Raw genomic sequence first — 20,016 nt, 5'->3', positions numbered from 1 at the left:
TTTCCCTTTGGAAAAACTTTGCACTCTACCAATAGAGCAGTAGAGGTGTCAACTGAAAAACAAAAAAAAATTTCCAAAGATAAAAAAATCTATCCAATTAATAGAATTAGATTTGGGGTTGTTTTCAAAAATACATATCTTTATCAAGAGAGCAAAGGAGAATTTAAGAAGGAAAGATTTTAGAGGAGGTAGTTTTGCCCCCATCAGACCACAAAATTCTATTATTCATTTAATCAGGGAAAGCTTCTGCTGTCACCCATTGCTATTACAGGCTTTAGTTTCTCGTCATCAACCAGTCCTATGCTTAAACGACACAAAATCATGATTATGCCTCCATTAAACCTTGATCTCAGAAACTTTAAATAGAAACAAATTGGGCTACATTTCCACTGAAGTGACAAGAACAATGCAGTACCAATAATTACTGCTTTGTTTTAGATCAGTTAGCATGTACATCACCAGCAGACTAATTACTGTAACACTCCTACTAGGCTAATTTAGCACGCTTTCCTAAGTGCAGTGGCAATCTAATCTGGAAAATGTAAATAGAAATGCACAGAAGTTCTAAAGGATGATGCAGTCTATGCCTACATCTAAATAGGCAAGCAAACTTTATCTGACCTTTGTCATTTGTGCACCCAGAATGCATTAAGACCTGTAGGTCTCATTGCATATTCATCTACTACATTAAGCTTAGTTTCAAGCTATCAAATTTAATTAGAATGATTACAATTAATCCCATTTCATAGCAAAAATGCATCAGGGTATTATATAAACACTACAACTTACTCCACTGCATAGCTGTTTTTCCATCCTTAGTGATGTCCCACTGGAATATGGCGTTTACTTTCTTTACCAATTCATTTCCCATTTCTTTTACACGACGACCAATTTCTTCAAACACAAGGTTACTCTGCAGCCCTTCAGTCTTAAAAAAAAAAGTATGAAACATTTAAAATTGAAACTTCATTAAAAAGTACTGAATATGTCTTTTACTTTCCAGCACACAATGCTTCAACTATCTATAGCAGAATTATTAAATGCAATTGAGATTTCTTCTACCACAAAATAATCACCTCTAGCAACTATCAGCACTAGAAAGTACATTCAAGCAGAAAATCTTAATTTCAAATTTTCATTTAGGATTATTTCAAATCTTGCTTTTATAGTTTTTGTCATTTATCATTACAATTTAAGACATGTTTTTTAATTAGTGCTCTAAGTTTCTAAATTGCCCTTTTTTCCTTTGGAGGATAACCACTGTCACTTTTTCCACAGTGAACGTTATGTTAGTTTTCAGAACATAAAAAATGTTTTAACCAGTACATTACTTTAACTTGACATGAAAGACGTTGAAAACATACTGCACTATGAACACAGTCAAAGCTCCAGTGCAGACAAAATTTAAAAGTGGCATTAGCTATAGTAACATTTCCAACTTTTCCAAACGCATTATTTTGCAAGCCTTTCACTGTCTTTCTTTTAACAAATATTTGTACTAGATAAAAGGCTACACTTTAGGAAGCTACTTCAGTGATATTTTTCGTCTAACTAGAATTGGAGCAAAGAAGGTCTCAGAGCTTTAGTTGCTCGCTGTACCTACCTGTACAGCATAACACAAGACTCTTCACTCAGGCTGTTATTTTGTCACCTCTTTGGTTAAGCCTAACATTTTCCATTACATAAAAGGGTTCCTAATGGCATTTAAATTTGCCAATCTTCACTCAGGCTGGTTTCCTCTGGTGGGTGTCTGACCCTGTCAGCAAATTTCTGGCAAAGCACTTTAATTTCACAGAGTAAGCTTAAAGAAGAACACCTGTTCTGCCCAAGTTAAAAAAAAACAACAAAAAAAACCCCGAATCTGAGCAGTTCAGAAAAGTTCTAATGTTTGAACTTCATTCAACAATTCACAATGTGTCAGAAGATTAAACGCGAGCAGGAAAAACAAACAGGTTCCCGGATAAATCATAGAATCATAGGATGGCCTGAATTGGAATAAACCCTAAAGATAATCTAGATCTAACCTCCCTGTAGGGGGCAGGGACACTTTTCACTAGACCAAGGTGCTCCAAATCCCATCCAGCCTGACCTTCAACACTTCCAGGGATGAGGCAGCTGGTGTCTCTGGGAAACCTGTTCCACAGTACCTCATGAACCTCACAGTAAAGAATTTCTTAAAATCTAATCTAAATTTATCCTCTTTTAGTTTGAATCCATTCCCACTTATCCTGTCTCTACATGCTCTTGTAAAAAACTCCTCTTCATCTCTCTTCAGGTCACAATAAAAGGCCACAATGAGGTCACCCCGAAGCTTCCTCTTTTCCAGGCTGAACAAATCCAATTTTCTTAGCCTTTTCTCATGGGAGGGGTGCTTAATTCTCCTAATTTTCCTGATATCCTTCCTCTGGACTTGCTCCAACAGGTAAATGCCCTTCCTGTGCTGGTACCCGAGAGCTGGATGCAGTGTTCCAGGTGGGCTCTCATCAGAGCAGAGCAGAGGTATAGAATTCCCTCCCTCCCCTACTGCCCATGCTGCTTTGGATGCAGCCCAAGTATCACCCAATATTCCTCATTTTCTGATCACAAACTTTATATGAATGTCACCGTCTCAGTATTTCATAAACTCCCAAGTATTAAAGTTTCATTGTTTTGCATGCGGGAATCAATAGGGAAAATAGATAACAGTTTATTAAGGCAACACATTATGCATTGCCTTAAGCGACTTAGGAACCCAGGTCATCCTCATTACTGAATGCACAATTCTGTGTCTTGTGGCAAATATGGTACCCAAGGCTTAAGGCATGCATGCATGCATGCAGAGGATTTTTAAAAAGAAACACAGTATAAAGAGCATATTGTGTGCTAGACCTAACCACATGTAGAAACAGCTCTCTGAGTTCTATTTCAAAACGAGTCAATGACGAAACTTCTGTGAGTACATTATCTCATTTTCACTTATGCTAAATGCCTTCTTGCCATTGTCCCCATGTCTCTGAAAAAATTGAGCTCACACACTTTCACATCCTACACAGTTTGATCTTCAACATATAAAAAATAATCAGAAAATCATTGTTCTACAGATACACATCTGAGATACATTAAATAATTTCTATTTTCAGCTATGGGAGTGCTCACAATACGTGGCCCTCACTGGTACATGCCCTTCTTTGTTTTGTAACATACAGCACAATGCTTATCCTGAGAGTTCAATTAGCATCAAGCACATCAAACACCAGCTATCCTGTGTATCTCAAAACAACTGGAATTTTCCTCTCAAACGGATCAATTAACATCTGTACCTTAAACAATGTGCATGTTAACATCTCTGAACTCATAACTCCTCTAAATACTGCAAGATTGGTAAGAGACCTAAGTATTTTTCCTGTGTTTTTCACCAAAATAAAGCCTAACTATGCTTCTCTGCAAGGTAAGACTTCCATTTCTTCCACCTACCATCAGAGGCTCTCGAGCAGAAGGCTTTTCCAAGGCTGCTACCATATCCACATAGCCCCCTGCAATGGCAAGTTCCCCAGTCTCCTTGATCTGTATTGGGAGGAAAATATATTAAAGAGGTGATTTATTTGCAGTCACAAAAGATATTTAAAAATCATAGATGAAAAGATGAAAGATGAAAAGAGAAAACATAAAAGTAAGAGTGAAAAAAAAATCTCATAAATGTGTTGTAGTCTTGAGGCAAGTTCTTATGTTTTTCAAACAGCTCTTCAAGCAAAATAATTCTTTTCCTCTAGAGAAACTGTAACAAAATATATTGCTAGTGTTCTGTTCACAAAACAGTTGAAAACCTTATTTACCTCCAGTGTTACAAGTTACTGTCAATATTTCTTCATAAACAGTTCTTAGAAAGACATTGTTCTAAAATATATTTCCTTAAGGTAGATATCAGTTGTCAAGAGTCCATTTAGACTATTTTACTGGCTTATTTTACACGCCTTATACCACAACTTGCACTAGAAACAGTTTTTTAAGCATTGCAAACAAGAAAGATTACAAAAAGAATGATGGAAAATTTCTGAATTCCCTCCTAATTTAATTTTTTGAAGTAGCTAATTCAGAGAAGAAAATGTGTTTCAATTTGGGATTGTCTCTTTGAGGGACGTGACAAACCATACTGACCTATGGCAGCTAACAGAAGATGGCAAATTGATTCACTGACAATGCATATAGAGAGGTGTATGATAAATAGCCTAGCTGAAGAAATATCAAGTATCACAGCCTAGTTTATTGCTGTACATTAACTATTACTCAAATCATGCCTAACAGCTTGTCACCTGCTGCCACTGCATTTCAGACAACGGTGAAAATGGATTCAAACCACTGTTCTCGAAGTTTAATGTCCACTCATAGTTTGATTTAACCAGAGTTTATTTCAGCACAAAGATGGCTTTAGTTAATACAAATTCGACATGAAATAAGTAACAAAACTCTGCACAACTCATAACTGTTCAAGATGGTTTACTATAATCCTGTTAAAACATTGTAATTTCTATCCAAAATCAATTACTGTGAAGTTGTGGAAGAAAAAAACGTTAGCAAAATTTACCAAAACTCTACATATTAGCACTTACTAAACCAAGCATAATTACAAATTTTGTCTTTAACCACAATGGAACAACTCACCCAGTTTACAAATCTGGAAGGGCTTGGAAGTATATTATGAACTCTATTAATTACAACAGTATATGGAAACCATCAAAAGTAAACATATGAATTCTAGAAATTGTCAGGACTGGGTGACAATACCTTTTACATATAGCTACAGTCATCTCCAAAGCTCACTTGAGGCACCGAAGTACCTTGCTTACTTACTACTAGTAATTAGAAATTAAGAATTTGTACACAGTAGTCTCTACATTGTTACCATTCTGAAATTCTTTAGTTTCTAATGAACATCAGGTCTGCAAACAAAATTTGCCTCCTTCATCCTATATCCCAGAAAGCTGTATGAATACAGCAACCCTCTTTATGATGACTCTGCTTATTCGACTCTGCCTGCCCACTCCTCACTGCAGCTGCAACTATACCTGCTGCCCTAACCACGAATCAAGAGCTGGCTACATTTTGATGGAGACGAGGCTGCAAAACTTAGGCCAGCAAAGCAATGTAACTCACATTGCGTAAGCCAAAGCAAATATTGACAAATACCAGTATCAAATCATAGATTAAGAAAGTGGAAATGTCATATGATGCTACAGAAGTGATGAACATTTACTTTTTGCCCTTCACTTGGACTTTTACCCTTAGCTCCCACTCAGTACCCTATGACATGGAGATGAGGATTACAAGATAGCCATATAAAATGCTAATATCAAGACCAAAGAAAATAGAACAATGCAAACCCAGATTTTATAAAAGTGTAAACTCTGTTTTATTGCAGTTACTATGTTCAACTGGTATGAAATTTCCATTTTTAGCAAGTTGTTCTGTGTAGCTGCAGCCTAAGTTTAACTTAATCTAAGCTAAATCTGCAGCACACTTACATGCATAAACTGTTAAGAGCCAATTAAGATAAATAAATGTAAAAAAAAAAAAAGATTAATACACAAAGTTATGAGTAACTCCAGAAATAAGCACACACTATGATGACCTGAGGTTGACTGCTTTTTTATCTTGTCCAGTGGACAAAAAAAATGCAACAAAATTAAAAGAGTTCTCATTTAATATCAGGGTATTAAGTCCTGTGATTTAAGTCCTGTGATTAAAATGGTACTTCCATTAGAATTCTAGTGACAACACAAAGTAAGACTATTGCATTCTATTTACTTCATTTCTTTACAAAACCTTTGCCAATGGTGTGCTACTTAATGAGTCATTTTTCCTTCTCCCCCTCATATCCCCAGTCTTTTAACCAATACATCTTTCTCTGAAGACCACAATGAAGAGATTGTTCTGACCTTTGTCTGAAAATGGATTCTATTTCCTTCCTTCCACATTTCTGTTTGCAAAGTTTGCCCTGGATAGACTGGGTTTGCAAAGCGAACCTAAAAGATAAAAAAGAAAAAAAAAAGTTGGATTGCGAAAAGGTTTGTCTGTCACACGTAAATGCAAAGCTTAAATATATTGACTATATTGAAATGATAAAAAGTAAAGAGGAAAATTAAGTCAGCTATCAATGCAGAAAGCCTAAATATTTAAGTAAACATACAAGACAAGAGGCATTAAAATGCATGCAGCTGTAAGTAAAAGCAATTCTGGCAGTTAAGACATTGTGAAAGACGTCCCCCACACTGAAGATTTCTTTTGGCACTAAAACCAGAAAAATCAAGAAAATTTACTGCAAAGAATGAACACACAGACCTTGATTGCCTTGAATCTGTTCACATCGTTATTTGCAAACTGCTTCAAAACGTTCCTAGCAGCAAACCCAAAGGTGCATAGTCCATGAAGAATAGGCTTCTCAAATCCTATTTGAAGAGGTAATAGTTTAGCATTTTTAATATTAGGACCTTGAATGCAGCTTCTATTAATATCTATACTTTATTCATAGTATTTTTCTCCATTACTGTTCTCTATCCTTTTTCTTTTTAACCTAATTTATCTCAATGAAAAAGTGTAGGTTATTATTTATTATTTCCTCTACATTTGGGCGAAGTAGAGCAAACAAGTGACACTTGCACTTGCACTGCCTCTGTTCTGTGAGACTCAGAAGTAGAACTAGTCCCTGTCTGTAGAGGTGAAAAAATTAAAAATAAGGAGATTATTTGTTTTAGTACACATGCATAGGCACACCAGACATGCAATTAAAATGGAAGTATTGTGCTTTAAGAGTAAGAGGTATTGCAATCATTAAAAAGTAGCAATACTAACACTATTTGATACTTTCTGTTTTGACTTCCTATCCATGGCTGGCCAAAGACTTCTAATACAATGCCTACTCAGGATTAATTTACCTCTATTTAAAAGTTAAAAAAGAAACATAAAAGAAAATTTCCAGTGTTTTTGTTTTTCTTATATTGACATTTTTGTCAAATTTCCTCACACTCCTATGCTTTGAAGTAGAAGCTCAACCTTGGCAGAGGATAAGCTTTATATTAGAATTGCATCTTTTCCAGTACCATCAAAAATCTGACAGAATAAAACTTGACAACTGGTCTCAGATTTGCTAAAGTGCAACGGTTAAGTTATAAAAATGCTGCTTGTACATTCTGATTCCTTTAACAGGTTGTTCTGACCTGACAAGGCAGGTAAACAGTAACTGATCACACTTGCAACAGCCCATGGAATCCAGACAGATCTGTCCAGCTTTGGCACTGAAACCAGTTGCTTTGCCCAGAACTCATATGCTACTCCTGTCTGCCAGAGTCTGTTTTTCTTGGGCTCTAAACAACTTCTCATGGCAGCTACACAGCACAAAATGTTCTCACAAGGGACAACAGCTGGGAGAAGAACCAAAAGCAAAATGAAACAACAAAGAGGAGACAGGAGAAAGTCTAGCCAGCAGAGAAACGGAAGATGTAGAAGAAAAGAAACCACCATCAAGACAGATAAAAAAGCTATAAGGACTCTATCCTAGTTTTGGCTGGCTTTAGCGAATTTTCTCTAGTAGCTTATACTGTGCTGTGCTCTGAATTTAGTGTGACAGTAATGCTGATAATACACTGATGTTTCAGCTGTTGCTAAGAAGTGTCTAACATATGCCAAATACTCTTCAGTGATCTATGATCTGCCAGCAAGCAGGTGCACAAAAAACTGTGAGGGAGCATAACTGGAACTGCTGACTTGAACTGGTGAAAAGGACATTCTGGATCGAAGAACCTCATGTCCAGGATATAAACTGGGTGAAGCTGGCCAGGAGACACTGATCATGGCTCAGGGATGGGTTGGGCAATGGTCAGCAGGTGATAAGAAAATGTGTTGTGCACTTGTTTCACTTGGGTTTTACTCCTCACTTTTTCTCTATCCCTTTCATTATTATTTGAAGTAGCAGCAGCAGCATTAGTATTATTAGTATAATATTTTACTTTGTTTCAGTTATTAAACTGTTCTTGTATCAACCCACAAGCTTTGCCTTTTTTCCTCTCCAACCCTACTCTCCATCCTGCTGGGAGTAGGCATTGGGGAGGAAAGGGAAGTGAAGAGAAAAACAGGGAGGGGACAGTTAAGGAATTAGCAAGTGGCTGTGTAGTAATAAGTTGCAAGCTGAAGTTAAGCCATGGAAGATTCAATGCTGGGAAAGATGGGAATTATGAGACCAAAGGAAAGACAAGGCTAGCAGAATTATAGGTCAGAAAGAGAAATTTTGATGCATTAGGTTAGAACACATGACAGAATGACAGGCTTAAAGGAATATGAGTCTGTTTTCTCACTGTAAGTATTCCAGCCTGATCATTCTGTCATTTCTTTCCCATAAAATATTTGAGTGTGCACACTTTAACAGCATTCTATTTTGTATACAATGGGCACTGCTCTGAAAGCACAAACTTACCATGTAGTCAGTTTACTGCAGTATTGTAACCAGGTTTTCAGTATCTCTCATTCAGAATGTTACAGCGACATCTAGCTCCTTAAAAACCTCAGTTCAATTCACCATTAAAGAACCAGAAACCATCCACTCTATTCATAACTCAGAAACAGCCAAATATATCCAATCCTATTTTTCCCTGGTATTTTCTTTATAAAACTAATGCATACTCAAAGAAAAATTCGGTAAGCTAATCAAGTTACTTCATATCCAGACTGAAACAAAACCAAAGTAAATGTTGCCTCCCTTTCTAGTATCTGGAAATACAAGACACAGGAATAAAGGCATAGGAATAAAAACAGGTGTTTTCATGTATTATATGTCTTCTGAAACATTACCCATGGGAAGTCTTAACAATAATCCTGGAATGACCTGAATACATTATGCTGAATGCTTGTTTCCCATTCACACTGGTGAGAGCCAGTATGAATAGTTCTGAAGGAAAAAAGACATTTGCACACCCAGAAAAAGAATTTGTGGAATATCTCTAGCCATTTCTTCTTTGATAGTACTTGCATTTAGTATAGATAGGGTACTGTCAGAATTCCAAAATCCAGTACAGCAGCTTTGTGTTGAGACAAAGGGACAACTCATCTGCAGTATTAATTTCATTTTCCCCAAGTGTCAGTGCTCTTTGTGTGAGCAGTAGAAGATTTCTACTTCTCTTTTTCTGTAAGGTTTTTAAAGTATTATCATCGTTATTATTCCAAACATGGGGTTTTCAGTTATGAATATGTATTTGTCACCTCCATCACCATGGTTAACAAACCAACATCATCAACAAACAGAATGCTTTAACAAACGGAGGAAATCTCTTCTCTTGGACTCTAGTATTTGGCAGTCATTACTTATGAACACAAATTTACACAGAATTATACAAAACTGAGTTAACAAACCAATTAGTATGCATTTACAAAAGGAGATAATTTGCGGAAGTATGTTAGGTGTGATCTGAACAAGAAAGCATAGCTCTGCTTTATTATCTTGGTAAGAACACCATACAGTGATACTTGCATAATAAAAAGAAATTAATCAGAAAACTGCAGACTAGTTGCTACCCATTAGTAGTTTTACGTAATGTTTATGATACCATACATATTCAGGAAAACTTCTTAAGTAAATCAAATCTGTCTGGAGTAATCAAACTATACTACCTGAAAGGCCTGAAAGTAAGTCCGAAAAAATAAATTTACAACACGATTTCAAGAAAATACCCTTTTTCATTTATTATATCTCTTCAAGAATTAGTTAGTGCAGTCTCTGATCTGGTGCTTTGGCATGTAGAGTGCTAGCAAGAGGTGCAGTTATGCAATTTTATAAGAAAGAAGTGTTAACAAGCTGCCTCTCTCCTGCCCTCCTGGATTTACTGGGATTGAGAAGACTACACTGAAGAACAAAAAGTTCCACTGAGACCTACATAATCTCAAAATTATTTAGAAGAACTATGTATCAGAGAATTTACGGATTCCTTCACAAGCTTTGATAGGTAATTATTTCTGCTTATAAAACAGATATTGTAAAAACGGGATAGTGGCAATAAACAAGATCTAAAGAAAAATAGGTTAGAAAGTATGTTTTCATTGTAAGTAAAGTAAATACACCATTCCCCATTTCTAGGTACAAGAAGCAATGCTTCAAACTGAAATGTCACGCAGAATTTGAAGACATTTAATTGGTGTCTCTAAGAACAGCTATAAAACAATCACTACTTTTCCCAGGTTGAAAATAGTGAAAAACAGATTAAAAATACATTTACATTATCCTTCATCCAAATATTAACACAATGGTATTCCCATCAGCTCACCTCCAAGAGCAGCAAAACTTGGATCCAGATGTAAAGGATTCCTATCCCCACTCAGGCGATATAAGGCAGCCTGCAGAAACAGAGAAGGAATCAGAACAAGCAGGAGCTACTCAGAAATTCATGACAGATTAAGAAACATATCACAATCTATTTACACTCTACAACAAGGCAGGTAAAACGGAAACTAATTATTACTCTTTTCTTTGACAAATTTATCCACAGTATAAAACAGAAGTATATACATGACTTTTTTTTAATAACATACACACACTGCATCATGTTTTTCCAACAACAGATTCATCTTACAGGGATCAGAAATATCCTCAATTTTTTTCCTTTTAAATTATGATACACTTCTCATAGGAGATTCATGGGTAGCTGATCCCAGTACCAAAAAAAAAAAAAAAAACCCGAAAGTAACACTCCAAGCCTTCTGGAAGACCTTTGCTTCATGTTAAATATTCTCTTTTGTTACTAAAAAAGTAGAGAAATACAGATTTAATGTGCTTTATATACTGTGAATGTGAATAAACCTGAGAAACTATGAAGAATATGGCTACTGTACTTCAGGTTCCTCTCCCTGTGTAGCTTTACCATTTTCATGATCAAATCTTGTATTTGCTGTACATGCAGAGCAGCCAGCAGTCTGTATTATGAAAGATATTAAAAGCCAACCTGTGCAAATTTCTGAAATAAAACCTTCTTCTCTGGTCTAGAGATTACAGTGAAATGCAGTGACTAAATGATAATGGAGTACTCTCTAGTAAAAATTTCCCAGAAGTACAGTGAAAATCAGTACTTCACATTAACTAATGAAGATTCCAAGAATTTAGCAGCTTAATTATGATGACATATACAAATTGAACACAGATTTAATTGAAAAAAGCTTTTAAACTGAAAACAAACTGTATTTTAGTCAAGCATATCATTGGCCTTTGGAACCCACTGTCGGTAAAAACTTTTTCCCAGCATTTAGAACTACAAAAATAGTATGTATTTATTTGAATGAGGGTAAACTGTACTAAATGCCATTTGGAGAAAAGAAGATAGCAGATTTCTCAAAGGGAAGGCTGAAAAAAAACAGATTCCCAAAAGGAAGAATTTTCCAATATATGTCTAACACTGTTTTTCCATCAAGTCTGAAGCAGACAGTATAACTAGAACTCTTGTTATCATTTTAAACCATAATCCATCTATTTTCTTTTTTAATCCGTGAATATTTGGATCATTTCTCCACCTATCTACAGCTTTAAAACTAAGCTCTACCTCTCTCTTATTTCTCAGCAATTTTCTTGCTATGAGCCATACAACAATACAGCTGGAACCAGAACACTGAAAACAGCCGAGAAGAAAATCCTAAACTGCACCATAGCATAAGCATGGAAATCTTAGAACGGCAAATAGTAAGCTAATACTTCTCTGTAGATGTTTGCATATTTATTTACTGGTTTTGAAACACTTTTCCTTCCGGGGTAAAAAAAAAGACAACAGTGGATCTGAAATTTGTAACTGTAGTTTTCCTTTTGCCAAAAAGGTGTATTTATTATAAGTTTTCTTTTCAATTATCTTCTAATTAATCCTATAATTAATTTCTTAGGAAAATAGTGAAGACTGGAAACTTAATACTAGTGTAAGACTGAAGTTTATCTGGGTCTGTGTTTGAGATTCTGAAAAGGACCAGAGAGGGCAAATAATTTGCTGAATATGTAAAAGTTATAACACTATGAAAGAGATTTTTAGTGAGGGACAGACTCATACTTTTTTTCAAACAAGTAAATATAAATCTGACAATATAAAGAGAATTCTTCAAGAGAATTCTATGAAGTAGGTTATCACCCTTCATTACCCAAGTTTTCTATCAAAAGATTTCTATCTGAAATCTAACAGCAAAGTGCTACTCAAGAACTAGAAAATAATGCCAGATATTAAATTATTAAATAATTAAGTAACTTCATAGCTAAATTAAAATTCTAGGGTCTTAGTGTCATTCTTCAATTAATTTGAATTTTTACAAAAGCTGTCAGGAGGCTATTTTCACAAAAAGAGCTGTTGCAATAAATTTTAATTCTAGCTAAATAACATTTAGTTGCAGTACTGTAAATTTCAATTTATGGATCATTAAAAAAGGACAAATTTCTGTGTTAAGCCCAAAACTCAAATCTAGTTGTGCAGCTGTTGCTTACTAAAACTGCAACAAGAACTAACCATTTATTTAGAGTAGTCATAAGCACTACTAGGGAGACAATACTTGTACCAAATGCTTTTCAAACTTACTGTAGTAATTTTCTAGTAATTTTAAAAAATACTTGTGCTTTGCTAACAAAATAAATGTAGCAGCTAGAAAATAACTGGGTCCAGAGAATTAAATGTGTTCAATGTACTTAACTAAAAGTCTGACATATGAATCTGGGAAATGATACTTGTCTTTTCATATTTTCAGTAACTACAATGACACTGGTCACAGCTAGAAAAAACACAGGCAGAAGTGAATAAAACAGTTACAGTAGTTTTTCTCAGATTCAGTGCAGCCAAATCAGGTCTGCCATTTACCACAATCTTTGGTAAATCTTCATTACATAAACTACAGTCAATATGAAAATGGAGCTGCTTTAATGTCCTGTTGGCTCTACTTTCTATATTCCTCCAATAAGGACATTTCATAAGTGACAGCATTGGGGACAGAGGGGGGAAGGAACCAAGCAACCAACCCAAGATGCATCCTTGGAGGATTACAAGAATCAAGTGATGCAAAGCATTAGATTGAAGTCAGTAATAAGATGGTTAAATTGTTTCCAATTAATAACACAAACTGTCAAGTCTCATTTCCTAACAATTTAGGAGTTCTGCCAGACCACAAAAGAAAAGGCACTATCAAACCTGTCTGTGCCAATTTTTCAGTCTTCCCGCAGACTGTAATAAAGGTCAGTGGTAAAGTTAATGAAAAAGGAAGCCAACTAGCCATGTATTTTCCCTTCTAACTGGGCAGAAAAATACCTTTATCCAGAAGCTTACCTTACCAAGTAAATGTCTGTATATATGAATACAGGGACGGATAGACATAGACATATATGTATGCTTCTACAGCTTATTTAAGAGAAAAAGTAGTCAAGCCATCTTGTGAAGAAAACATCCACAATCTTAACTGTGTGTGCCAATGGGCTCTCAGTCACATTAAGAACAGTGAAAATTTGCACTTAAAATGGCAGTGTTGACTTCAAGGTCTCAGATTTAGCACAGTACTTAAATAATTCACTGTACATAAAACTTCCCCACCCTGCACTATTCATGCATTTTCTGTTTGCCCATACAAATGTTTTTCAAATTTAGTATCAACTTACATATTCTGACAGAGACCACAAAATATTAGTCATTTTGCAGTAACATGACAAATATGCAAGAAGCCTTTCCCTAAACAATACCTCTCTTAATTCAACTCATTTTGGGGAACTTCAAATGGATTAACTATTTTTATAGCCTTTACTAAGACATGTATAGATAAGGGGAGGAAACAAAATCGGAAAGGAATACTACCTTGTCTAAACAAATTGATTGCCAGACTAGTACATTTAGACAGGTTTGAAAAACATGGTATCTCAACCTGTAATGCTTTTGAACCAGCTGTGTACATGCTGTGAACCCTTTAAGACTCTGCAATGCAGTGTCACATGAGCTATCACATGTAGATTTCTGCCACATCTACTTTTCCATGCAGTTTGGAGATCTCAAGGACACGGAACTTCTGCACTGAGGCTGCCAGGGTCATGCAGTTAGGCTATTCTTGCTTTCAAGAATTTTTACATTCTTCTTCAGAGCTGATGAAGCTGAGCCTCATAGTGGTCGGTTGAAAGAGCTTATTTATATCCTGTCATTTTAAAGTCGCTTTAATTTGGAAAACTGTGATAGTGTTTTAAGTGTTACAGATATCTAAAAAGATAAAAATTCTAAGTAAAGGTTGTGGGTTTTGTAGTCTTAATCTGCTTTGTGTGCAGTGTTTGATGATACAGTTTCCAGTGATGCAGGTATGAATGGTGTGTTTGTTTCCCTCTTCTTCAGGAGCATGCGAGGAAAAAGCTGTAGGAATGAACTGAGACAGTGTAGGAAGTCAGTTTTCCTGTGTCATTTGCTGCAAGAAGTTACATTCTAAGAAGGAGTAGTGAGAGGAAAATTATCTCATGGTTAGGGACTGATTGGAACTGCAGTTGCTTGACAGGGGATTTTCTGTAGTTTGGTCTGTGGGCCACTGTTGCCCAGATATCCAAAAGCACTCAGACATGGATGCTTCTTAATCAGTGACTGGTAGGAGAGGATTAGACAATGGAATTTGAAAGATGTAATTTAGGAGTAGGACTAGCTGGAGGATATCTGAACATCATAGGCTGAAATTGAAATCCACAGAGGCTGTGTTGTACATCAAAATTGTGAGGTGCTTTAAAAAACTAGACCTTCAAATTTTCCATTGGGGAGCTGGAATGTGTTTCTGTTGCTCAACCTTTTCTCCTTGTATTTTCTAATCTGTAAAGCAAGGCTGTTTATAAATGTTTGAGGCATTGAAATTGTACAGAGAACATTTAAAGGAGTGGCATACAGCATTGGATGTTGATTCTTCTGGATGTGATACAATTAGCAGCATAAAAAAGAGACTATATGTATATATATACTATACAAGTGAATATGATTCTTTACTAATTTGGAGGTTTTGAAAAAGATTCAGTAAATCATACAAAGACTAATCTAAAAAAAACTATGTAAAGCCTTCAGTTCCTGGTATAAATCTAGCATTGATTGACAGGATGTGAAGAAATTGCTGGTTTGGGATTTTTTTCAAACATACAGTTTTTGTTTTCTCTAAAGAGGAGAAAATAATTGGCCCCTGTCCTGTATGAAGTAGTGTTATCAGCATCCTGTGATTAAGACTGCAGGAGTCCCCTTCCCGAGTCATTCTCAGTCCTGCAGTCCTGCTCATACTGCATCTACCTGAGTTTAGTTTTTCAGTGTGTCAAATTTGGCTAAAATTACAATTCTTATTGTAACTCGAAACAATTGTAATGACAATTATGCAGAAATCTAATTTGTTGTAAAAGCGTGGAATTTACAATAAAAACTTACTAAAAAGAATTCTTGGAATAAAAGAGGAGCATAGGAAGCGTTTAATGAATGCTTAATGAATTATTAAGCTAAAATCTACTGTTAATTTTTTTTTGTCATGTCTTATATCAATAGAGAGAAATAAAGCACACAGTCAGAATTCAGTGTGGGAGAATACTGTAGAGAAATATATGATACTGTTGCAAGCAAAGAGAACTTTCCTACTGGCAAATATTTTGCAAAATTACTAGATACTCTATTGAGATGAGTTGACACTAACAAAAACTTGGAAGTCCTGCAAAGCTCCACATACTACAGGCTCTAGTTTTGCCATACTGCAAACAAAACAGATAGCTTTCAGAAAAAAGGTGAAAGAAAACAGAGAACAGTAAAACTAAAATGACTTGGTGAAAATTTTCGTTCTGTGCACTACTGTTAAGCTGCTTATTTGTTGTCACTACACTGTGTATTTTGAATATTATTTCTGATATTTGAAGATAGAGAACAGTTTTTTGGAAGGAAACTTGTAGAATATCATAACACCGTGAGTTTCCCATGAGCAAACAAATAAACTAGAGAAAGCCCACAACAAATTCAAGACAACTTATTTGTTTCCATCTGCAGAAGTGACTTGTGTAAGTTAAGGTATTATACACTTTAAATAAGCACTTCAGCTTACCTTATGTGTCATCAGGAAATGAGTTCCCAAGAAAACAACATATTTAGGAAGACTGTGAAAGCTATATGCAGACAAAATTCTCCAGAGATACAGGTCATTCCCTGTGTGTTATTTTTCATTGCATTAGTAACCATTCAGCAAAATCATTTTGATTGATTAATTTAAGCCCCCAGCTTGAAAACTGCCAGGACAAAAGCTCTGAAACTGCATTAAGCATTCCCTATAGGGTTGAAATTGAATGATTCATTTCTTGCTAATGGCTAATAGTCAAACACCCTCTAGACATCTTGATCTTCTGTCAGAAGGTCTATTTTATTCAAAAGATTTATGCCAGTGTGTCTAGTAAAGTGAAGTTCAGGTTACAGAGAGAGAACAAGCTAGAAAAATACCATCACACACGCACATCTCTACAGGGCAAAATGGAAAAATTGTCACCTAGTTCTTTGCAGAAGAATTCATGAATACAGAAGAAATATTTAATGCCCTTCAGCAAGATGCAATTTTAAGCTTTAAAGGCTTTTAGAAGATCAGATACGTTGAAATTTTTCTTAGCCACTTTTACCTTTAAGCAGCTTACATCATGGTACTGCAACTTATTCATAAGCACTGTCTGGAATTTAAAGAACTTCTCAGAAATGGGTACAGATCTGAGAAGGATAAACATATATTATACCTCCTGCTATTAGTCTTTGATACCACTAACTAAAAAGATTACTTCATTCTGTCAATGGCCACATAGCACAAAATTTTTCCAGGAACTGTAGGTGGCTGTATCCTCTCTTCTGCTGAACACATGGTGATGGGCAGAAACAGTTATTTAGCCCTCCATTCCAGTGTTCTCCTCAGTAAACAGTGCTTAATCTGGTCTGCAACATTCCTCCTCCTAGAAAAAACCCACTGCAGCAGAGTTAGAACTGAATAAACTTCCAAGGTAACTACAGCCATTACCTTGATGTGTAATATTTCTAAAACCTGCATGGAAGTCCATTTATCAGATGGTTTACTACATGATCATGATACGAAAAGGGGAAAATGCTAATTATGAAGAGCATGATTAGCCACGTAATTATGGTAACACAAAAACTGAGTGTCACAACTATCACATTAAGTTTAAGTTAAATCAAATGCCTTCTGCAAACTGACTCTTCAAGTCTGTCCTATAGTCTGTACCAATTCAATAGTTGAATGGCAACAGTCATTTCTGTCAACACACTTTTCATTTAAACACTAAGACATTCAGAAATTTTGAAGCAATCTGTGTGCCAGCTTCCATTTTTAAAGAAGATTTTGGGCGTTTATGTGACATCCCACAGACACATAAATGTAAAATCTTGGTAAATCTAAAAAATTTTCCCAAGCTGTCCTTCCATTAAAGTCTGTATCAGTACATAAAGTTCCTGAGTGCTACACATTCCCCTCTTCTGTACACCACTTCTATCATCATCACTGAAACACAAATGCTACTGAAATAATTAGGTACAGAAGCCTTCTTGTGATTATCAAAGTCCACTGGCTGTGGTTCCTCTAACTAGAAAATAATTATTTTCATATATTTACCTGTCAGAGTAGATCTTAAAAAAAAAAACAAGTGAAGTGGCTACTCTCTGCTACTTCTTTTATTTACAAGAATCAATTTTGCAATAGCACGTTTCCCAACTTCTGCATTATACGGTCATTACTATCTTTTATCTCATGAACTTTGAGCTTGTTATGCACAGTAACAGTTCTGGACATATGGGTTTAAGGCTCAGAAACTAAAATTACCATACGAACAAGGCAATCATAAATACCATGTGAAAACTGATGAGTCTGGAATCAATTCCAATATAATCATGCAGTGGAGAATCTTTCCAACATTCAAAATAAATATTTTTAAATATTGGACCTTTAAAGATGTTGTATCTCATCTTATAAAGGCTGCTAGAAAGCACCTTCCACTACATTTAAGCACCTGCCAGGAAAAAAGTACTCCCTCATCATTCCCTGCTCCTTGCTCACCTTGCCAATTTTCCATTAAGCCCATTGAGAAGAATTAGACACCTGTACCTCCTAGACCAATGCTGTGCATTTTGGGACGCAGTCTAAATCAGTAACATAAACAAAAATGCTGATCTTGGCTCTCTTTCCCAGCTGAAGTGGGTAGGGCTAACTTGGACTTCAAGCACAAGAATCAGCTGGGTGAGACTTAATTACTCCATATATAATCAGAGAGATGCTCAGCAGACATTGCAATTCCCACAGTTCAGCTAATGCTCAACATTTTAATTCCATCTTCAAAAGCCACCTGCCATGGATAAGCTGATTTTGGAAACACCACTCAGTGCCCTAACGTTGGTAGTTCCAGACTTTCCTTTCTTTATCGTCTGACACCTGCATGTTTACCTTGAAAGGAAGTTGTATTTCTTTGTACAGGTTTCTGCATGGGGAAAGCAGATGCCCATGAACCAGTAGGAATGTGGACAAATAGAAACATACATGGACAGGTGTCTGTCAATATTTCAGGTTTCTCTTGACTCTTCGTACTACACAAATTTAACTTTTTTCAAAACTGTGAGTCACAAGCACTTACTTTTTTTTCTTTTGCCACAATGTGTTTGTTTGTACTATGTTTGTAAATTTCAGCAAGCCCGAACCTTTTTTTCCAAAGTACAACAGAATACAAACATTCATCTCCTTGTTCTATGCAAAATTTGTAATAAGCAACTATAAAATTTCATCAGTCTTATGAAAATAATGTTTTACACAGTACATTGAATACATGATTATAAGCTGGAAGACATTTTAGTTTTATGCATACATACACACACATATACATATACACACTTAAACATAAATAAACAAGTATAAATACCTGAGGTATAGCAGAAAACCTGATCTATTAGTTAACATCATTTAACACTCCTTTCTCCAAACAAAACAAAGATTTCCACACCTAAAGAAGGCAAGACTTTACCTGATCAACTGTTGTAACATCAGAAATTACAGCATCAGGGGGTCTCTTGGGTGGAACTGCTGTTGGCTAAAGCAAAAATAACAATATTAGTAGTATTTCACAGCAAAAATCTTTTATCCATACCTAATTCCAGAATATAGCAGTTATGCATAAAAACAAACAATATTTAGCATTTAGTATGCTTCCTCCTATCCTTTCTACATTTATGGACAAATAAAGATATTTAGTCCAGAAAAGGTCTCTTATCAAGGTCAGCCTTATAAAGACAGTGATTCTGAAGCATCAGATCCTGCCTACAGTTACATGATTCACCTGATGAGTTTGATAACATTTGTTCCAAATTATCCAAAAAAAGTCAAGCAAGAATGATTCACTCAGAAAAAGTAGTTGTCTCATTGAATATTAAAATGCTTCGGAACATAGAAATAAAAGAGAAGCTTTTAAATTAATACTTTTACAGGGACAATGAAGAACAAAATTATTTACTACCTCACCCATGGACTATGTTTCATTACTTTTCACCTTTATGCACTTCCAGCACTTTCTTGTTTTACACTTTTTTCTTTTACTTTTTTTTTTGCAATTACATGCTGCATATTAAGCCCCACATTACTGCAAAAACATGACAAACATAAAGTACACCATAACCAATTCAAGTTATTAAAGTAGCTGAAATATTTTTCCTCCTTTACTCCTTGTGTTTTCAAAACAAACAAAAAAAGCCCAGAAAGAAACTGGCATAAGCTCTAAAATGAAAGGAAGCAAATTGATTCTCACCTGTAGTAATTTTACTTACCTTAATTTATGTAAGGTCATTAGCAAAGAAAAGAGAAATAATAAGAAACCAAGAGCTGTGTAGTTTCATGTCTAATAAAAGCAAAGGCCCTTCCTTGTTTACTAACACAGAGCAAGACCACTTCTGGGGTGGAAGACTTGACAACTTCTCTTGTTATATCTGAGAATCACAGTGGACCTACACAATCAGCTTGATAACAAGAACCTTACTCAAACATGCT

General features: G+C 35.5%; 1 protein-coding gene across 2 annotated transcripts in view; it reads right to left on the bottom strand.

The window, feature by feature from the left end:
* Window positions 1-20,016, bottom strand: part of HSD17B4 (hydroxysteroid 17-beta dehydrogenase 4) — a 60,620-nt gene that overhangs the window by 11,483 nt on the left and 29,121 nt on the right. For both annotated transcript variants that reach the window (XM_014874357.2, XM_088156606.1), the window contains 6 exons: window positions 19,001-19,066; window positions 10,284-10,353; window positions 6,316-6,422; window positions 5,913-5,999; window positions 3,454-3,543; window positions 790-928 (listed from right to left, as the gene is read on the bottom strand). In XM_014874357.2, the coding sequence (XP_014729843.1) occupies window positions 790-928; window positions 3,454-3,543; window positions 5,913-5,999; window positions 6,316-6,422; window positions 10,284-10,353; window positions 19,001-19,066 (559 nt within the window). The remainder of the gene's footprint in view (window positions 1-789; window positions 929-3,453; window positions 3,544-5,912; window positions 6,000-6,315; window positions 6,423-10,283; window positions 10,354-19,000; window positions 19,067-20,016) is intronic.

Source organism: Sturnus vulgaris, chromosome Z (genome assembly GCF_052056855.1).
Source record: "Sturnus vulgaris isolate bStuVul1 chromosome Z, bStuVul1.hap1, whole genome shotgun sequence".
Lineage (NCBI taxonomy): Eukaryota > Metazoa > Chordata > Aves > Passeriformes > Sturnidae > Sturnus > Sturnus vulgaris.
This window is presented reverse-complemented; position numbering and strand designations above follow the sequence as displayed.